At 42.4% G+C, this 15,593-nt stretch overlaps 1 protein-coding gene across 1 annotated transcript; it reads right to left on the minus strand.

Moving 5' to 3' along the window:
• Window positions 1-2,011: 2,011 nt before the first annotated feature.
• On the minus strand, window positions 2,012-14,630 carry LOC118406704. The gene is made up of 10 exons (XM_035806962.1): window positions 13,568-14,630; window positions 13,039-13,273; window positions 12,494-12,606; window positions 7,093-7,379; window positions 6,351-6,521; window positions 6,126-6,219; window positions 5,330-5,527; window positions 4,773-4,930; window positions 3,991-4,109; window positions 2,012-3,807 (listed from the first exon to the last, which is right to left on the minus strand). The coding sequence occupies exons 1-10, from the start codon at window positions 14,607-14,609 to the stop codon at window positions 3,243-3,245; spliced, it is 2,982 nt and encodes a 993-aa protein (XP_035662855.1). The 5' UTR covers window positions 14,610-14,630; the 3' UTR covers window positions 2,012-3,242.
• Window positions 14,631-15,593: the final 963 nt, after the last annotated feature.

Raw genomic sequence — 15,593 nt, forward strand, 5'->3', positions numbered from 1 at the left:
ACTCACCTGTACGGTGTCTTACCTGGTCTGTAATCAAAGGAAATACACGTTACTCACCTGTACGGTGTCTTACCTAGTCTGTAGTCAAGGAAACACACCTTACTCACCTGTACGGTGTCTTACCTGGTCTGTAATCAAAGGAAATACACGTTACTCACCTGTACGGTGTCTTACCTGGTCTGTAATGAAAGGAAATACACGTTGCTCACCTGTAAGGTGTCTTACCTAGCCTGTAGTCAAGGAAACACACCTTACTCACCTGTACGGTGTCTTACCTGGTCTGCTATAAAAGGAAACACACCTTACTTACCTGTACGGTGTCTTACCTGGCCTGTTATAAAAGAAAACACACCTTACTTACCTGTATTGTTGTCATTTATTAAGAAGAGAAAAAACAATTTGTTTGTAAATGTTAATAAAGGTACATTTTACAATTGAAATTTTCTACGTCATAACTAAATGTTATAAAACATTTCCTTTCTGTACCCAGAAGGGGAGCCCGCTTGTGCCATGTTCCAACATTTTATTAGGCTATTGATAGCATGTGGTCACATTTTACTGCACATAAATAATGCAATTAATATTGTTTATGTGTCAACTTCTTCCCATACTTTAAAAATATTTAGGAAGTGAAACGAAATACATTTTTGTATTTGAAATAAGTTTGTACACACTGTAACAGATACTCATCTAATCAAATCCTCATTGTAACAATGTTTCTGTGATGAATAAAGATAAGAAAAGTCCAGTTTGGTGAAGAGTTATTATTATAATGTAAATAGTATTGTTAATAATAAATAGCTATGTTTTTCTAGTATTGGTTACCTGCCCCTATTCAGGTTTATAACACTAATGTGTCTGAGCCTTTTGTACATTAATTGGGTACTGAGGTGAATCAATATCCAAATTTGCACTAAGTTCCTCAAACCTGGTTAATGATAGCACAGAAAAAATGACCACATTGTAAACATCAGTCAGATGATAGCAATATGAAATGAAAATCTTGTTCAGAATTCACTCTAAAATGGTTGTATGAGAAGCTATGCTACAACAGTCCCTCCCGCGATACTTATAGAACAGTCCCGCAAGGAGGTCACATGACTAGTGCCCGCCATTTTGAATTGCTATAGTTAAAGTATGGTAGTATCGTCGCCGTACATTTTGACCAAAAACAGGGACTTAAAATGCTTGTAAAGCACGGAAACTCCGTACACATCAATGGGACACTATTTTGAACATGTTTGTGGCAGTAGGTTTAGGTGTCGTTGCGCGACGGCCGATATTCTTGTGGATATAGTGGGCATTCGCTAAAAAGACATTTTGCTGGGCGTTCGCTAAAAAGACCATCGAGAATCGGAAACTTTGATTTATGTCACTTCGGGTCAATGGATTGACTTGAAACTCAGGATTAATACATGGGAGCACAACGTGGACATATTCCAAGCAAAAAAAATGAGATTCGTGCAGCGCGGACTTCTCTAGAGTGGGCGTTTGTGGGCATTCGCTAAAAAGACCATGCGAAGGCCAACGGCTACTCTTCTGCTATTTTCAACCACCTACAACACAACCAAGGACATTCCTTCAACCTCCAATCTACCGACATCCTAGACCGTGAAGCCCGCTGGTTTGAACGGGGAGTTAGAGAGGCCATATATGAGAGAATATACAATCCCACCCTCAACAGAAAAGGGGGGCTACGTATGGAACTTTCCGGCACTTGGGACATAGCACTACCCCCCCCCCCCCGCCAACAAAACTTTTAGCTCCTGTAACTAAAACAACAGGAGCTAATTGACTCATTTGCATTAACTGTGTCTTAGCCTTGATATCCTTTGAAATCCAAATTATCTTCAATTTGACTTTGGCTTAGCTTTGTTTTCTTTGGAATCCAAATTGTCTTCAGTCTGAATTGTCTTACAACCTTTCCTATTGGACATCTGAAATTGTCTTCATTCATAGAGTATAAAAGACCTGTTTCTTCCAGATCTCTTCAGTGTCACTGAAGAAGGATAGTGGATTCTATCCGAAACGTCTGACCGTTTCAAAACCATATCCAGTTGCTTGAGTAACTATTTTTGGCGTACATTGTCATTTCTTCTTTGCCGCCGGCGAGGCAGATCTATCCCGCTAATTAGTAGACTAAGTGGATTCAAGTGCAGTCTGACCGCATTCTACGGCATTCCAACATTAATCGAAACATTCTTATCTAATTCGATGGAGAACCGAAATGGCAAGCTTCTTCGAATCCTGTCCGAATGTGGCCAAAATAATATCTGGAATGCAGTAAGAATGTTTAGAATACACTACGAATTCTCAGGAATAGAAAAGAATTTTCATTCTGACGGCATTTTGGCTCAATCCTTGTGTTAAGGGGATATAAGGTCCATTTGGAATTCTCACCCGAATGACCTCGAATGTGTCACGAATTTTGCAAATACTTCATTCCGGCTGGTCCTGCTTGATTCCTGCTGATTCGGTTTCAGTGTGAAGGCCCTATCAACAGTATGGCCTGGTGATCCCTAATGGCTAATGCGGTCGGGTATCACAAAAAATAGCCATAGTATGGCCAAGTATCACAAAAATATAGTACGCATAGTAGAGATCATAGTATGGCCCAGTATCACAAAAATATAGTACACATAGTAGAGATCATAGTATGGCCCAGTATCACAAAAATATAGTACACATAGTAGAGATCATAGTATGGCCCAGTATCACAAAAAATAGTACTCATAGTATGGCCCAGTATCACAAAAAATAGTACACATTGTATGGCCCAGTATCAAAAAAATAGTACACATAGTATGGCCCAATATCACAAAATAATAGTACTCATAGTATGGCCCAGTATCACAAAAATAGTACACATAGTAGGGCCCATGCCCAGAATTAAAAAAAACACAACTGATGCCATGGTGAAACATGCATTAGGTCTCAGCTGCAGAACTTCGTTATCGAAGTTATGGAAACAGACAGGTATCACAAAAATCACCCAGGTTTGCAAAAAGTACAACAGTATGACCTGGTGATCCCTAATGGCTAATGCGGTCGGGTATCACAAAAATAAGTACACATATTATGGCCCAGTATAAAAAAATACAACAGTATGGTCTGGTCATCATTTGTAATGTACTTTCTATTTTAAAAAATCCGTCAATTGTATAGCGCCATAAGTCATAGTACTTAGAACGTCTGTAGAAGCGAACACGACTAAAAGTTGTCGGTCACAGTAACTAGGAGTATTAGTCGTGTTCGCTTGTATTTGGAAACCGTCCAATGTACAGTTTTCTGCTGTTTTCTCCAATTTGCACATCCATGAAAACACACTTTCGCCGCAGATCAGTAATTGGTACTGCACAATAATTGTCTGTTTCGATAACTTCGATAACGAAGTTCTGCAGCTGGAGACCGAATGCATGTATCACCCTGGCATCAGTCAAGTTGTCAACATTGATGACAGAACCACCGGCTGGCTGTAGAAGCTTCAACACGGCCAGGTGTTCTCCCTCGCCCCTGCAGAACAGAATCGTCTCCCCGTATTGGATACGGCCCTGCTCCCAGAACTCCACCGTTCTGTTGTTTCTGGCCTTCTCCCGACCATACGACCTGGAGTACACAATCTGCTCTGTCAGACTGTCAATGCAGACCCTCTTGAAACCCGGGACTTCTTGCGTCGCAGGGGTTCCTGTCCTCCGATGGATTGCGCTTGAAATATTCTGGTCCATGGTGGTCAGGTCAAAGGGCTTTTCTATTCCCACACCATACACGCCCGGAGCTAGCTTGGTGACGTTTTTTCTGTAGGCCATGCTAAAGAGGAAAAAAAAATCTCCTTAGTAGATTTTAAGTTATTGTTGAATTTTTAACTAAAAAAAAACAACGGCATTTATCAATTTCATACTTTTGGGACTATCACCCCTCCCCTGAAAAAAAAACAGGTTTGAGAAGAAAATAGAATCCAGCCAAACACTATGTTAAGTGTGTTCTTCTGACCTTTTTTCAACTCCGACTAGCTTCTTGGCGAGCTTAACGGCGTCACTGGAGTCCCTTGCCGGATCCATTGCTCTGACCAAACGCTGGAGATTGACGGCCATGGCTGTTGTGAACGTGATCTAGGGGCAACGAAAGTTGTGTGTTACTGAAAAAGCGAGACACGGCTAGGTCCTGCTCTGTTTTGGCAAGACATGGTCTACTCAAGGGTTAGAAAGAAGCAATTTCTCTTATCTAGAAGAAAAAAATTAAAACAAATATATTTCTGTGCTCAAAGGTTCCTTTTTGGATCCGCCATGTCGAAATTTTCCAAACTGGCGTACTCATATACATGTATGTCGCAATCGCCCCAAATACAATGTAAGAAGACTGAGGACGTCTTTATGAATGTTTTATGGCAAATAATTCAAGTTACTTTTGAAAACATTGATATATATCAGCTAATGATACGGTCCGTCATTTTGGATTTTGACCAATAATAAGCATGAAATAAATGAAAGTAACATTAAATTGCATAATATGGTAATTGATGTAAGAAAACAATTGTGCATTAGAAAAAAAACTGGAAATCATGTTGTTCAAGCTGAAATGTGCAAACTTTGTAAAATAAGCTTTACAGAAACTCGCTGCAATGGCAACACGAAAAACGATAAACATACATCAATATTATATGCCAAGTAAATTTTAGGACAGATCACCAAGTTTGGCGGCTCTATTGTAAACCGTTCAGGGACTACCCCCTTGAATTATACGGGTTAACTTGAAAAACTACTGATAACTAGTACCTGATCAACAACAAATCGTGTTCCGTGGACCATTCGCTTGATCTGGCCGTTCATGTGCTCAAATCCAAAGCAGCTATAGCCGAAGAGTGGCCCATACAGCTTTACGTGGTAGGCCATGTGTCGAAGCAGGTGTACGTTCATGGTCTGCGCTTCTTCACCTGTGGACATACATGTATGATTTATCGAATGCCAGAATCATAATTTCCACAATGTACATTTATACAGGTTATCCCATAAATCACTATATAACATACATGTATCACCACTACGCAGGGCGGGGCACCAACACGGCATGTTTTGAAAGAAAAGCCCCGTCCTGGTGAGTTTTGAAGCAGATGCGAGGGGGAGCTAGACGGAAAAAATCACCAACACTACTGTCTCCGCCACCCAACCTCTGCTTGGAGAATATTAAAACGGTGCATATGCCTGCGTCACTGTTGAGGCCATCTCTTCCAAAGTTAAGACGGATACGTTACAGGCATTTGGGCATAGATATGCTATAATGAGATATAGATACGCCCTAAACTGCTCTAGTAGCACTGGTACTGTTCACTAACCGTATAGCTCTTCAAACGTTTGGCAGAACACATCAAGTCTGGTTTCCGCATTACGGAGCTGGTCTTGTGTGATCTCATCGCTGACTAGTGTACTCAGTGCGGTCACAAGTAGTGCGTAGTGCGCGTAGTACTCTTCATTCAACACGCCCCGCAACACTGGCAGTGAAAAGTGTAGCAACCAGGCACGTAGCTGGCTTGCTGCATGAACGATACAAAATGGATCCTTATTGTCAATCGCTAGTACATCTTTTGTGAGTTTCTTGTATGTAGCAGAACAACTACTAGTACCCACACGTGCAAACGAAAGATGATACGTCAAATTGCAGTTACTCAAGCAACAGGCTATGATTTTGCAATTGGGAACGGTCAGACATTTCAGATAACAGCCGTTATATTTACATCCGTCGCGTTCGTCAGTGTATAAGTGATAACGAATGTCATTGATTATCTGAAACGTTTGGCTGTTTCCAAAATCATATCTAGTTGCTTGAGTAATTGTTATTTGGCGATGAGTGTATACAAATCTAAACAGATACCTTTGCTGAATTTTACAATAAATTAGAAGCAGACTTATGGGTATAGACACTTCTTTTGAATACTACTTAAACTATCACAAGACTACTTAACTATTGAATGGATGTTTTTGTTTGAGAAAAAAGAAAACTGTTCCTTCATAGAATAGAACTTAGGCCCCTTGATTTCCTCGATTCACTGTATACGAATATAACGATCCATTCTTGTACCTTCGCCGTGGCATTTATCTTAACTTGCGCAACAAACTATGTACATGCAATACCTTTCCAGTGATGTCTGTCGTTGAGGGATCTAGGTGCATGAGATATGTTGTTAGGGATCTTCAGTCCTAGCAGCCGTTTGTTCAACTCCGGTATCTACAGAAACAAAGGAAGAATGATTACGCAAATCCGGTGCATGAAACACCTTTAGCTATTGATGTTATTGTGTTTACGAAAAGAGTAGAAGTATAAAGTGTAGACGTTACGATAGACGTTACGAGTATTACCTTGTCTCCGATGTAGAAGGCTTTCTTGGAATTTGGTTTTCCCAGCCACAGGTTGATCAAGGCTTTCACGACACCCATCGGTGCACAATGCATCCAATCGACAACGAAACCTTGACCGAGATCAAATGGCCGATGGAGGCAGAAGACGCTGGCCCCCTTAATGCCTTTATGCTGTGAACGGTATCATGAAGAAGAACTTTATTGCACGACAATTGTACAAGGTACAAAGTATGGCAACAACTATTACATAAAGTACAAAATAGAGGTGTAGGATAAAGCTTAACAGCACAGTTAACATAACAATAAGGGCTAATATGATTACAATGACCTGAACGAGTATGGTCAATATATCGTCTCGGTTTTATCTACTTTTTATCTACGACCGTATGATTCAGTCATTTTGCCATATTGATATAATTACTGCTTGTTCAGTCACGTGATCCTATCCCGTAGCAAGGAGGAACCCGGTCAATATGGGATGCAGTTCTGAGTTCTCCGTATAGCTATGCAAAATTTCCCTTCAAACCGTCTAGTTTCATGATCACGGTGTGGTGGGATGTTGGTCCAGGAATAGTAAAGTCACACAAATCGATGTTGGAGGTTCTTTGCATAGTCCAACGATGTGCTGTTTTTCAATATCTTTTTTGACTTTTAACATAGCATTATCTTAAAACAAAACACTGGTATGCAACGCAGGGATGATAACCTACATAGTAAGACAGCTTCAAAGCTTTTCACTTACAGGTACTAGTTCGTTGCCCCCCCTGGCACTGGCACTGACGATAGCCAGATATTCTTTATATGTCCTGTGCGTCCGCATTGTTGTCGGTCCTTCGTAAGGCCAGATCCGGTGCCCGCCTTTGCCTCGGACGGACTTGCCTTTATCCTCGCAGTTGTTACAGCCAAACTCCCCGTTGTATTGCTTTGTGTTGGCGAGGAGGGCTTTAGCCTGCAAGTCCACGCTGCACAACAGCAACAGGCCTCGAACGGTCTTCTCTGAGTTGTTGTCTACGTCACTTACTACGACTCCTGTGTAAACGGGCGTAACATCGATTAATTCTAAGTTGGTTTTGACATGTATTTCCGAAAAAATGAGTCCTCCATATATGGTTTTAGCGCAAAATGTCATCATCATTAGTTACTATACAAGAGGAGATGCTCGCAAGGATTTAATTTCGCGGAAGGGAGATAAGGGAGTGTTCGCGGTTGAAACCGATAAAGGTCAAAAGTAGAATGATACGTAATCCGGCCAGTAAGCCGGTCTAGCCTCGGGTTTTACTATGAATTAAAAAAAGTGATGGTTCTTATTTTGCGGCGAAGAGGTCACCGTCAAGAGTGGGAACGTCAAACAACCATGAACGTTTTCCCTTTTGCAGTACAGTCAAACCTGCCCGAGCGACCACCTCTTCTCAGCAACCACCTGCCCATTTAGACCGCTTTTTCTCGGTCCCGATTTTTTCCCATTGACATAAGCATTAAGCGACCTTTTCTCAACGACCACCTGGCCAACACGACCGCGACCGGCCAAAATTGGGACCAATAACGACCGCATTATTTTCAAAATTGAGGTATAACTATTCATCGATTTTTGACTATAACTAGCGCGATTTTGTGCCGAAATCGGTCAGTTTGTGTTGGATTTTGACTGCCATTACGATGTTATGTTAAGAATAAAGATGACGGCCGTCAATGGGTGGGTCAATGGGGCAGTTTACTGTAATACGGGGGGAAATCTCGATGTAAGAAAATCCGAATTTAGTTGTTACAGAAGTTTTTCATTATAAAGTGAACGAATGAAACGTATATAGCCTCATACTTTTTAAAGAAAGATCTGTGTAGCTCATACCATTTTAATAAAGATTTTTGTGAGTGCTTTTGTCCAACTGTACTGTACATTCACCCGTGGGTAAGTACACTATCGGGACGTAACGGGCATCGAATTCGAAAGGTGCACCGTAGTTATTTCAGATACGGCGATCAAGAACACAGCGACGCATAAAGGCTTGTATGGTAACTGACAGCATCGAAGTTCCCTTACTGTCTAAAACGTTAGTGTACAAATACATGTATTGAGATTTAAAACACTGTATCGAATAAAAGCTCGATAAAAGTTTGGGGTCAAATTTACAGTTTACAGTGTGCGTGTTGTATTTTACATTAAAGACCTCGCTTCTTTGCAACGGAAACCATTTATACTTTGCATCGGGCATGTTGTGAGTCGATACTCTTCTCAGCGACCACCTGTCCAGGTCGACCGCTTTTTTCGGTTCCCCCGGGTGGTCGTCTTGGGCAGGTTTACATAATTGTGAAATGCAATTCTAGATCTTTTCACTTTCACTTTATTTGCCTAACCGGGAGTGTACACTCAGGTCGAAGTTATAGACCTCAGCGGCTTTTCAGGCTGTCTTGGACTTACATTTAAAAAAACAATAACAGTACTGAAACATTTCTATAACAACACAAACTATGAAATAGTATAACTAAGCAAGTTAACTACAATGGACCATTGGCGATTAAATGCCCAGTGTGCTTCAACAGCAAGGCTTCAACAGACTTAGTGTTTCAAGAAGGTCAGGTTGTTCCACAACTGAACTCTTAGATTAAATAATCTTTTGAATTAGAGGCTTGGCAGTACGAAAGAAGAAGTAGCTTACTGCCCCGAAATAACTGGCCACTGAAGCATATGGGGGTCATATTCACGCCGCTGGGCGTGTGTTTAGGGTCAGGGTGACATCCATTTGATTAATGTGCGCATATGGCGCTCTTCCCCGGACTGACTTGAAAACTGTAGCAAGAGAGACTGTTTCTAGCCGTTTACGCACAGGGTCGTTTTCACCAAAAAAAAACAACGTTAGAATAACGGCGTGGGTTTCTTGTTTCATGATAATCATCATTTGCAAATACGTAGAAGATCTCTTAGAACACGGCAGAGTGTGTTGTTTTCATGTCTGTAATGTGAATAGTTACACATATAAATTATATAGTCACTACGAAATGGCCCTAGATATGAGTGTAAAATTCAATGATAGGTTTTAATGCATAATGCTTAGAAACACTCGGGCATATTGAATGAATATCTTGTCCACACGCGTGGGCCGGCAAAATGAGCAGATAAAATCGACACACACCCTGCTGCTGCACAGATGAAGGCGGAGCTTCCCCCAAGCAAGGGCCTTGTTGCAGATGTTCAGCGCGGTTCATCCTGGGAATTCTCCTGGGAGTTACTTTGTACAATTTGCTTACTCTGTCTATATGTTTAGCTAAGCTCCGGCCATGTTTTTTTTTATTAACTTGTTGTAACTAGGGATGGGTATACCGGTACAGAAAATTTTAAGGTCCAGTTGCGGCTCAGGTCCAGAGGGTCAGGTAAAAGTCTGGACCCGAACCTGGACCTGATTGTCTGTGAAAACTTGATATTGAATAGATAAGAGATGTTAAGAACAACGGTCCATTTCGCTGCAAACGATTCTGTTTGGTGGGGTATCCGACCTAGCCTGGGTACCATACGGATAGTAGTTCGCTCTTATGTTCGCTTCTGCTATCCGTCTGGAGACTTGCGCATTCAAACCTTTTGGTGATTACGTCAGTTAATAAGCGAAGGAAGGAATGGGTTCTAGAGCACTCGTTCGATGACAACAGCCCGGCGCCTGCATGCGCAAGGGGATGCAGGGCTTTTCTGGTGTTGGAACACCTGTTTCCTGTTTGAACGAGCGGTTAAACCCATTCCATAATTCGCTCATGAGAAGGGACCAATCAGCGCCTGCTTCCGAAATTTGGACGATTCCAGACTTTAAGATGGTCCGCGTTCCGAGACGGAAACACAGAGAAGCGACTGTATATAGTATACAATGAATGTCAGAGGTAGAAGCAACTGTTTATAGTATATAATGAACACCGGAGCGAACTACTTTCCGGGTGGTACCCAGGCTATATCCGACCGTCATTGACGTTCTAAAACCCTATGTTGTAAACAATGCAAACTATCGCTCTAAGCTCTACTTCGCTCTTCTTACTTTCTTTGACCGGTAACCCCCAAACATTGCCCAAACCGTGTGAGCGCCTGCCGTTATAATATTTTGATTCTTTGATCGGGTGAGTCAGATGATTTTTTTCAGGTTCCTTTTTTTCGGACTGGTCTGTCAAAAGAAAACGGTACCCTCCCCCAGTTGTAACTTGTCCTAAGCATTTTCGATTCTAAACTGCGAAATACGAAGTTTGTAGGGCCATGGTTCGAAGGAGCATATTAAAATCCTAATTTCATTTCATTTCATTTTATTGGCTAGTATCATGGTCATTCTACGTGACCTTTCAATTAATTCTTTCCAGCTGATTGTTGGTGGTGAAAAGAAGCTTCAACCCCTCTCCTGCTGTGTAACATAAACAATGCTGAACAACTTGGACACTTTCCGTTACAACAAGGTCCTTGATTACAAGAACTCTGTCTTAGTGTCTGTGACTATCTACAACAGTACGATATTTTGGACTCCTGTTGCCTATGAGATATCTCATGCAGATAAATCGCACTGATCATTTGTCGTACAGAAACTAGTCTCCAAGCAGACCCTACGGTGCCTTAGAGCAAGGGCATTATATAAGATGTCCTTATGAGATTAAATTATATCAAAGCTGGCCAAGGACTAGAATAGCCGGCTCCGGTGTAGTTTCCAAGCAGACCCTACAGTGCCTTAGAGATAGTTACTCCTTGGCCAGCTAATGAGGACTATAGCCGGCCCCGGGGTCTGCCTCCAGCTGCAGTCGGTGAGAAAAGACGTCCTATCAAACTGTGCTTGCCGAGTAGGTGTTAATGGCCCTCCAACCGGGACGGCTCGTGCGCCCAGGCTCATCCATGCACAGTCTCACGAGAAGTCACGTCACGGGTCACATACGATGACTGTTCCGCGATGTCTTAGGGATTCGAGGCGAGGAAAACACAACTCAATGCCTTTTTTGCCAGTCTGAGAAGCGATGACGTCTTTGTTGGCAAAATTTTGCCACCGGACGTTAAGGGAAATCCCCGTGCTAACAATGCGTGACCGCTTTGTGTTTATTATAACGCCCTTGATCACCCCAAACCTGCCATAGCTGCTAGCCGGGAGCAAACATTTGGTCCTCGACACAGTTTTTTTTCGTTGGAAATTACAGAAAAGAATAGGAATAAACGTTTAGAGATAAAATAGCAGCGCGCTTCAATGGCTTGTTGTGGTTTTCCTTACCGCATCCAAACATAACAGAGAGGATTACAATCCGGCGGCATGTTTTTAAACCTCACAACGTTAGTATATATATATACAAAATTGTAGTTTGTTTGCCATTAATTTCAAACTTCAAATCTATTTATCTGAATATTTTATGTATTGTTGCGCTTGTGCTGTTACGTTGTGATGCTGTCAAATTTTGATCCGGCGCCATTTGGCGCGAACTGCCCACTGGGACGTGCGCGCGGGTGACTCGGACTTTGTCCAGTGTAAGTCGCTCGATAAGTCATTAGCACATGGCTGCAGAGTGAGGCAGCAACACCATTGAAATGAAATAGAAATGCTCTTCCCTGTTTCAGTGCTGGCAGACCTCCGGTGCTACACTCCTTGACCAGCTTTGATAGACTATCATAGTATCTCTAAGGCACCGTCGGACTTGCTTGGAGACTTACACCTTACTACACAGCGTCCTCTGTAATTAAATCCACGGCCGGAACCCCTGGGTCAGCTGGGCGCAGCGCGCGTGTGTTACACTCCTAAAACGCCTAATAACGTTAAGAAATAGCCGGAGCCTAACTTCTGCTTGGAGAGTAGGCCACGGGACATTGAAAAAAATGGTACATAATAGAAAGCCAGATAAAAACGTCCAAAACGTCAAAAAAGTCAGAGCCTAACCTCTGCTCGGAAGTTGGAGATAATTTTACTTGATTTCTATCTTTACGTATCTTTATATCTTTACATAATGTAACGAAACGTATGAACTGGAACTAGGTCGCTTCAAACTTCATTTGCCCGACCTATTAAAGCAAAGGTTACCGTCTTTGGGTAGCGTAGGCGATTTTACAGGTGCCTACCTTAGGCTGAAAAACGGTATTTGTAACTTCTCCTTTATGACAATTTTACTACCTCACTCAACATATCAGTAAAAGTATAACAAATCTTACTAACCGTCTGTATATATCTTGTTCAATGTCTCCACTAACGGGCGGAGGTACGTTGTCATAATTGGCTTTCCAGGGTTACACCAGAAGCCGCAAAGCAGGAGGTATTTCTTGGAATATCTGCGGGAGGGATAGATTTTAGATCACTGACAAATAGTAGTGCTATTACTATGCTGAAACTAATCTCGTTCGAAATAGTGGATGTCTAATTGAATTACAGTGGTATACCTACCTACCTACCTAGTCCCTTGACAAGGTAGACAAGGTACAGTGGTATACGGGGTAACAATTTCAAATACACAGTATTGTAAAACGAGCTTTTACCCTCTGGCGTTTATCTACCCAGGCTGTATGGTTTTAAAATTAGAAGCTAACGATTTATTACATGCAGTTGGTATAATCAAGGAGGTCGCCAGGTTTCGAAGGGAGTATACTCTTAAAGACCAGACTCCTTAGGACATGTAGGATAGAGGTGGTACGCAACTGAAGCCGAAGGCTCGCTATTCCCCGCGCGCAGCACCTAAGGAGTCTGGTCTCTCATGATATATTTACCTTAGACTTGGTGGCAGTTCATTTATGGCCAGGTATGCCGGCCACAGCTGTCCCGTCCTGCTAGATGCAAATACTTTCACGCCGTCGGTATTGAACGTGAAGGTCAGGTTGCCGGTGTTGTGCAGAAACCCGCCTTCTTCTGTCAAAGATTTGTACTTGAGCCCGTCGTATATGTCAGAAATCTTGTCATCATCAGTTATGAGGTCTGTCCTCAAATTCCTCCGGAAAGTTGCATCTATGGTAAAAAAAATGTGGAGAATTGGATACTATCAAAGCTTTCGAAAAACGAATAGATTGAGGTAATAGTAGGAAATATCAAGTCATAAGAGGTCATGGTGAAAGCCACATGTATAATGCATGTACAAGGGGCAATGAAACTACCACGGGATGTGATGAAGTATAAGGGCATACATTTAGTTCACTTACAAGCAAATGATCATTTAAACAAGTAAATGGTTTACTCTTGAATAAGAGTGAAAGCATGCGGTAAAGTTGATTTTTATTTGAAACAATTAGATGAAACCCTCACCTTTGTAAAACCGCTGCAACTGTGCTTGAACATCCATGTGATAGAATGTCATCACTTTCGCATCAACCCGTATGCACTCCGCAACGACGCATTTGTCATCTTTAGAATCTAAAGGTCGCTGGCAGCAAGAACAGCAAAAGTACTCTGTTGGCGGGGGATCCCTGTACAGTTTACTCTCAAAGTCGTTATCAAGCTTGTATGCAGATGAAACACAATTATTTTCGCTTGGGCAGTGCAGCTCTAATATTTTAACAAAATCCTCCACAGCCGCCTGTGGCAGTTTGTGCTTTATCTTGTAAGCCATAGCCAGTGAACGATGCATACCGGCACTTATCCGAGAGCCTGGGTACAATTGTTCCTGGGAAGTCAGGAACTCCATCTCCGATCTTAAATCCTCTTCAGTTTGATCTCCTCCTGGGATTGTTCCTACTTGGGCTTGATTGAGTGGATCGTCTTGTGGGTCGATTGCCTCTGCTTGAACTTGATTTAGCTGGTCGTCTTCTTGGTCAGACGTTTCTGTTTGAACAATATCGTCTTCAGAGTCCTCAGAATATTCATATGACTTTTCTGACAATTCCCTCTCATCCTCGAACGGCATATATCCTGAGTTGATTGCGTCTGCATGACCGTTCGAATCCTCGGGGTCCACATGGTAGCACGCATTCTCCTCGTACGACATGGATGAAGATTCATCTGCATCCGAAACGTCAGAATAATCGATATTTGACTCCGCCCCAGAGGCTACATCCCGGTCTCCCATCAACTCGTTGGAAGGGTCCGCCGACGCATGACCGACAGTATCCGACTCGACTTGTGCCGCTCTCTGGTCTCCAGTCAGGTCTTCTCTGATAGCATCCCCATGACTGTCGTGTGGGCCGGATTCCTCAATCCTGACTGACGATGAGACGTCCTGGACTTCTTGTGTCAGACGTCGGTGTTTGGCTCGACGAATTCCGGTTCTAAATCTACGTGCCGACCGCTTAGAGATTTTTCCATTTGGATCGCCCCTAAACGCTTTATATGGACCCTTTCGCGAAGACATTGCATAGATCCCACCCAGAACTGACAGAATGGTAATGGAAGGGGATTTAAGCTGCGTGACTGTGACACCAAGCTACAGGGCATCTGTCACTGAACAAATTGATACCTGGGGATGGCTCACAATTGATTACGCAAATAAACGCCAATGCTGTCAAGCGTTTCCGCTTTACATTGAAGTCCTATGCAACCGGTCTATACCTTTTTATGCAACGACACAAACTGATTCTATGTTATGGCACACTCCATTCTGGACAGATGAAGATTGCACCCCTTATATAATGTATCATCCCCAAGATCGACTGCGGTGAATGTTTCTAATTAAACACAATCGCAACAGATAGCGCGATCCTGGAATGTTCTGGAATCAGTCATCCCTAACACAACCCGACCCAAAGCTCACATAGTCACTGGTTTAAGACCTTACAAGAGGCAAACTCAGTAGTAACTTTAAAGAACATGTTACGAAACACAAATGAGTAACTATGGACTGACCAAGGAGAACCTGAGCCTTGGACTGACTAAGGGAATACGATTATGGAATAGCAATTTTTGTATTACGCGTATTGTAAATAACTATGCGTTATAGAATGACCTCTTGACCTCCTACAAACCTTGAACCCTTGAAAACCGGCTCAGGCCGAACGGATTACTTGTATGTAAATCAAGGCTAAATAAAGGTTGAAACAAATTCTGTGAATTGGAGCCTCGGTAATAAATGTACCCTTTACTATGCCGCGTATATTTTGTGGCTTTTTTCCGCCACTCAGTCATCAAGAAATAACCTCCTAACTTGGCTGGAGTCATTCGTGTTTACTAGAAGGGCGGTTGTTCGAAAAGCAAAGTAAACAGCTCAACCAAACGTCTGCTTGGAGAGTTGCCATGGAGACTGTGAATGGAAAGAACAACATGTGATTGGTTGGTTTGGTACTATAAATCAGTCACGATGACAAGAGTGTCTACCTACTCCAGCCGCGTCATTCTTTCA

Source organism: Branchiostoma floridae, chromosome 19 (assembly GCF_000003815.2).
Source record: "Branchiostoma floridae strain S238N-H82 chromosome 19, Bfl_VNyyK, whole genome shotgun sequence".
In the NCBI taxonomy this organism is placed as follows: domain Eukaryota; kingdom Metazoa; phylum Chordata; class Leptocardii; order Amphioxiformes; family Branchiostomatidae; genus Branchiostoma; species Branchiostoma floridae.

Excerpts from the sequence above, each read along its gene's own strand:
- LOC118406704 (XM_035806962.1), bottom strand. The coding sequence starts at position 14,609 with ATGTCTTCGCGAAAGGGTCCATATAAAGCGTTTAGGGGCGATCCAAAT. Across the intron at positions 6,522-7,092 it reads GGGGCAACGAACTAGTACCT|CATAAAGGCATTAAGGGGGC; the intron begins GTAAGTGAAAAG and ends TACCGTTCACAG. Across the intron at positions 6,220-6,350 it reads CCTTCTACATCGGAGACAAG|ATACCGGAGTTGAACAAACG; the intron begins GTAATACTCGTA and ends TTGTTTCTGTAG.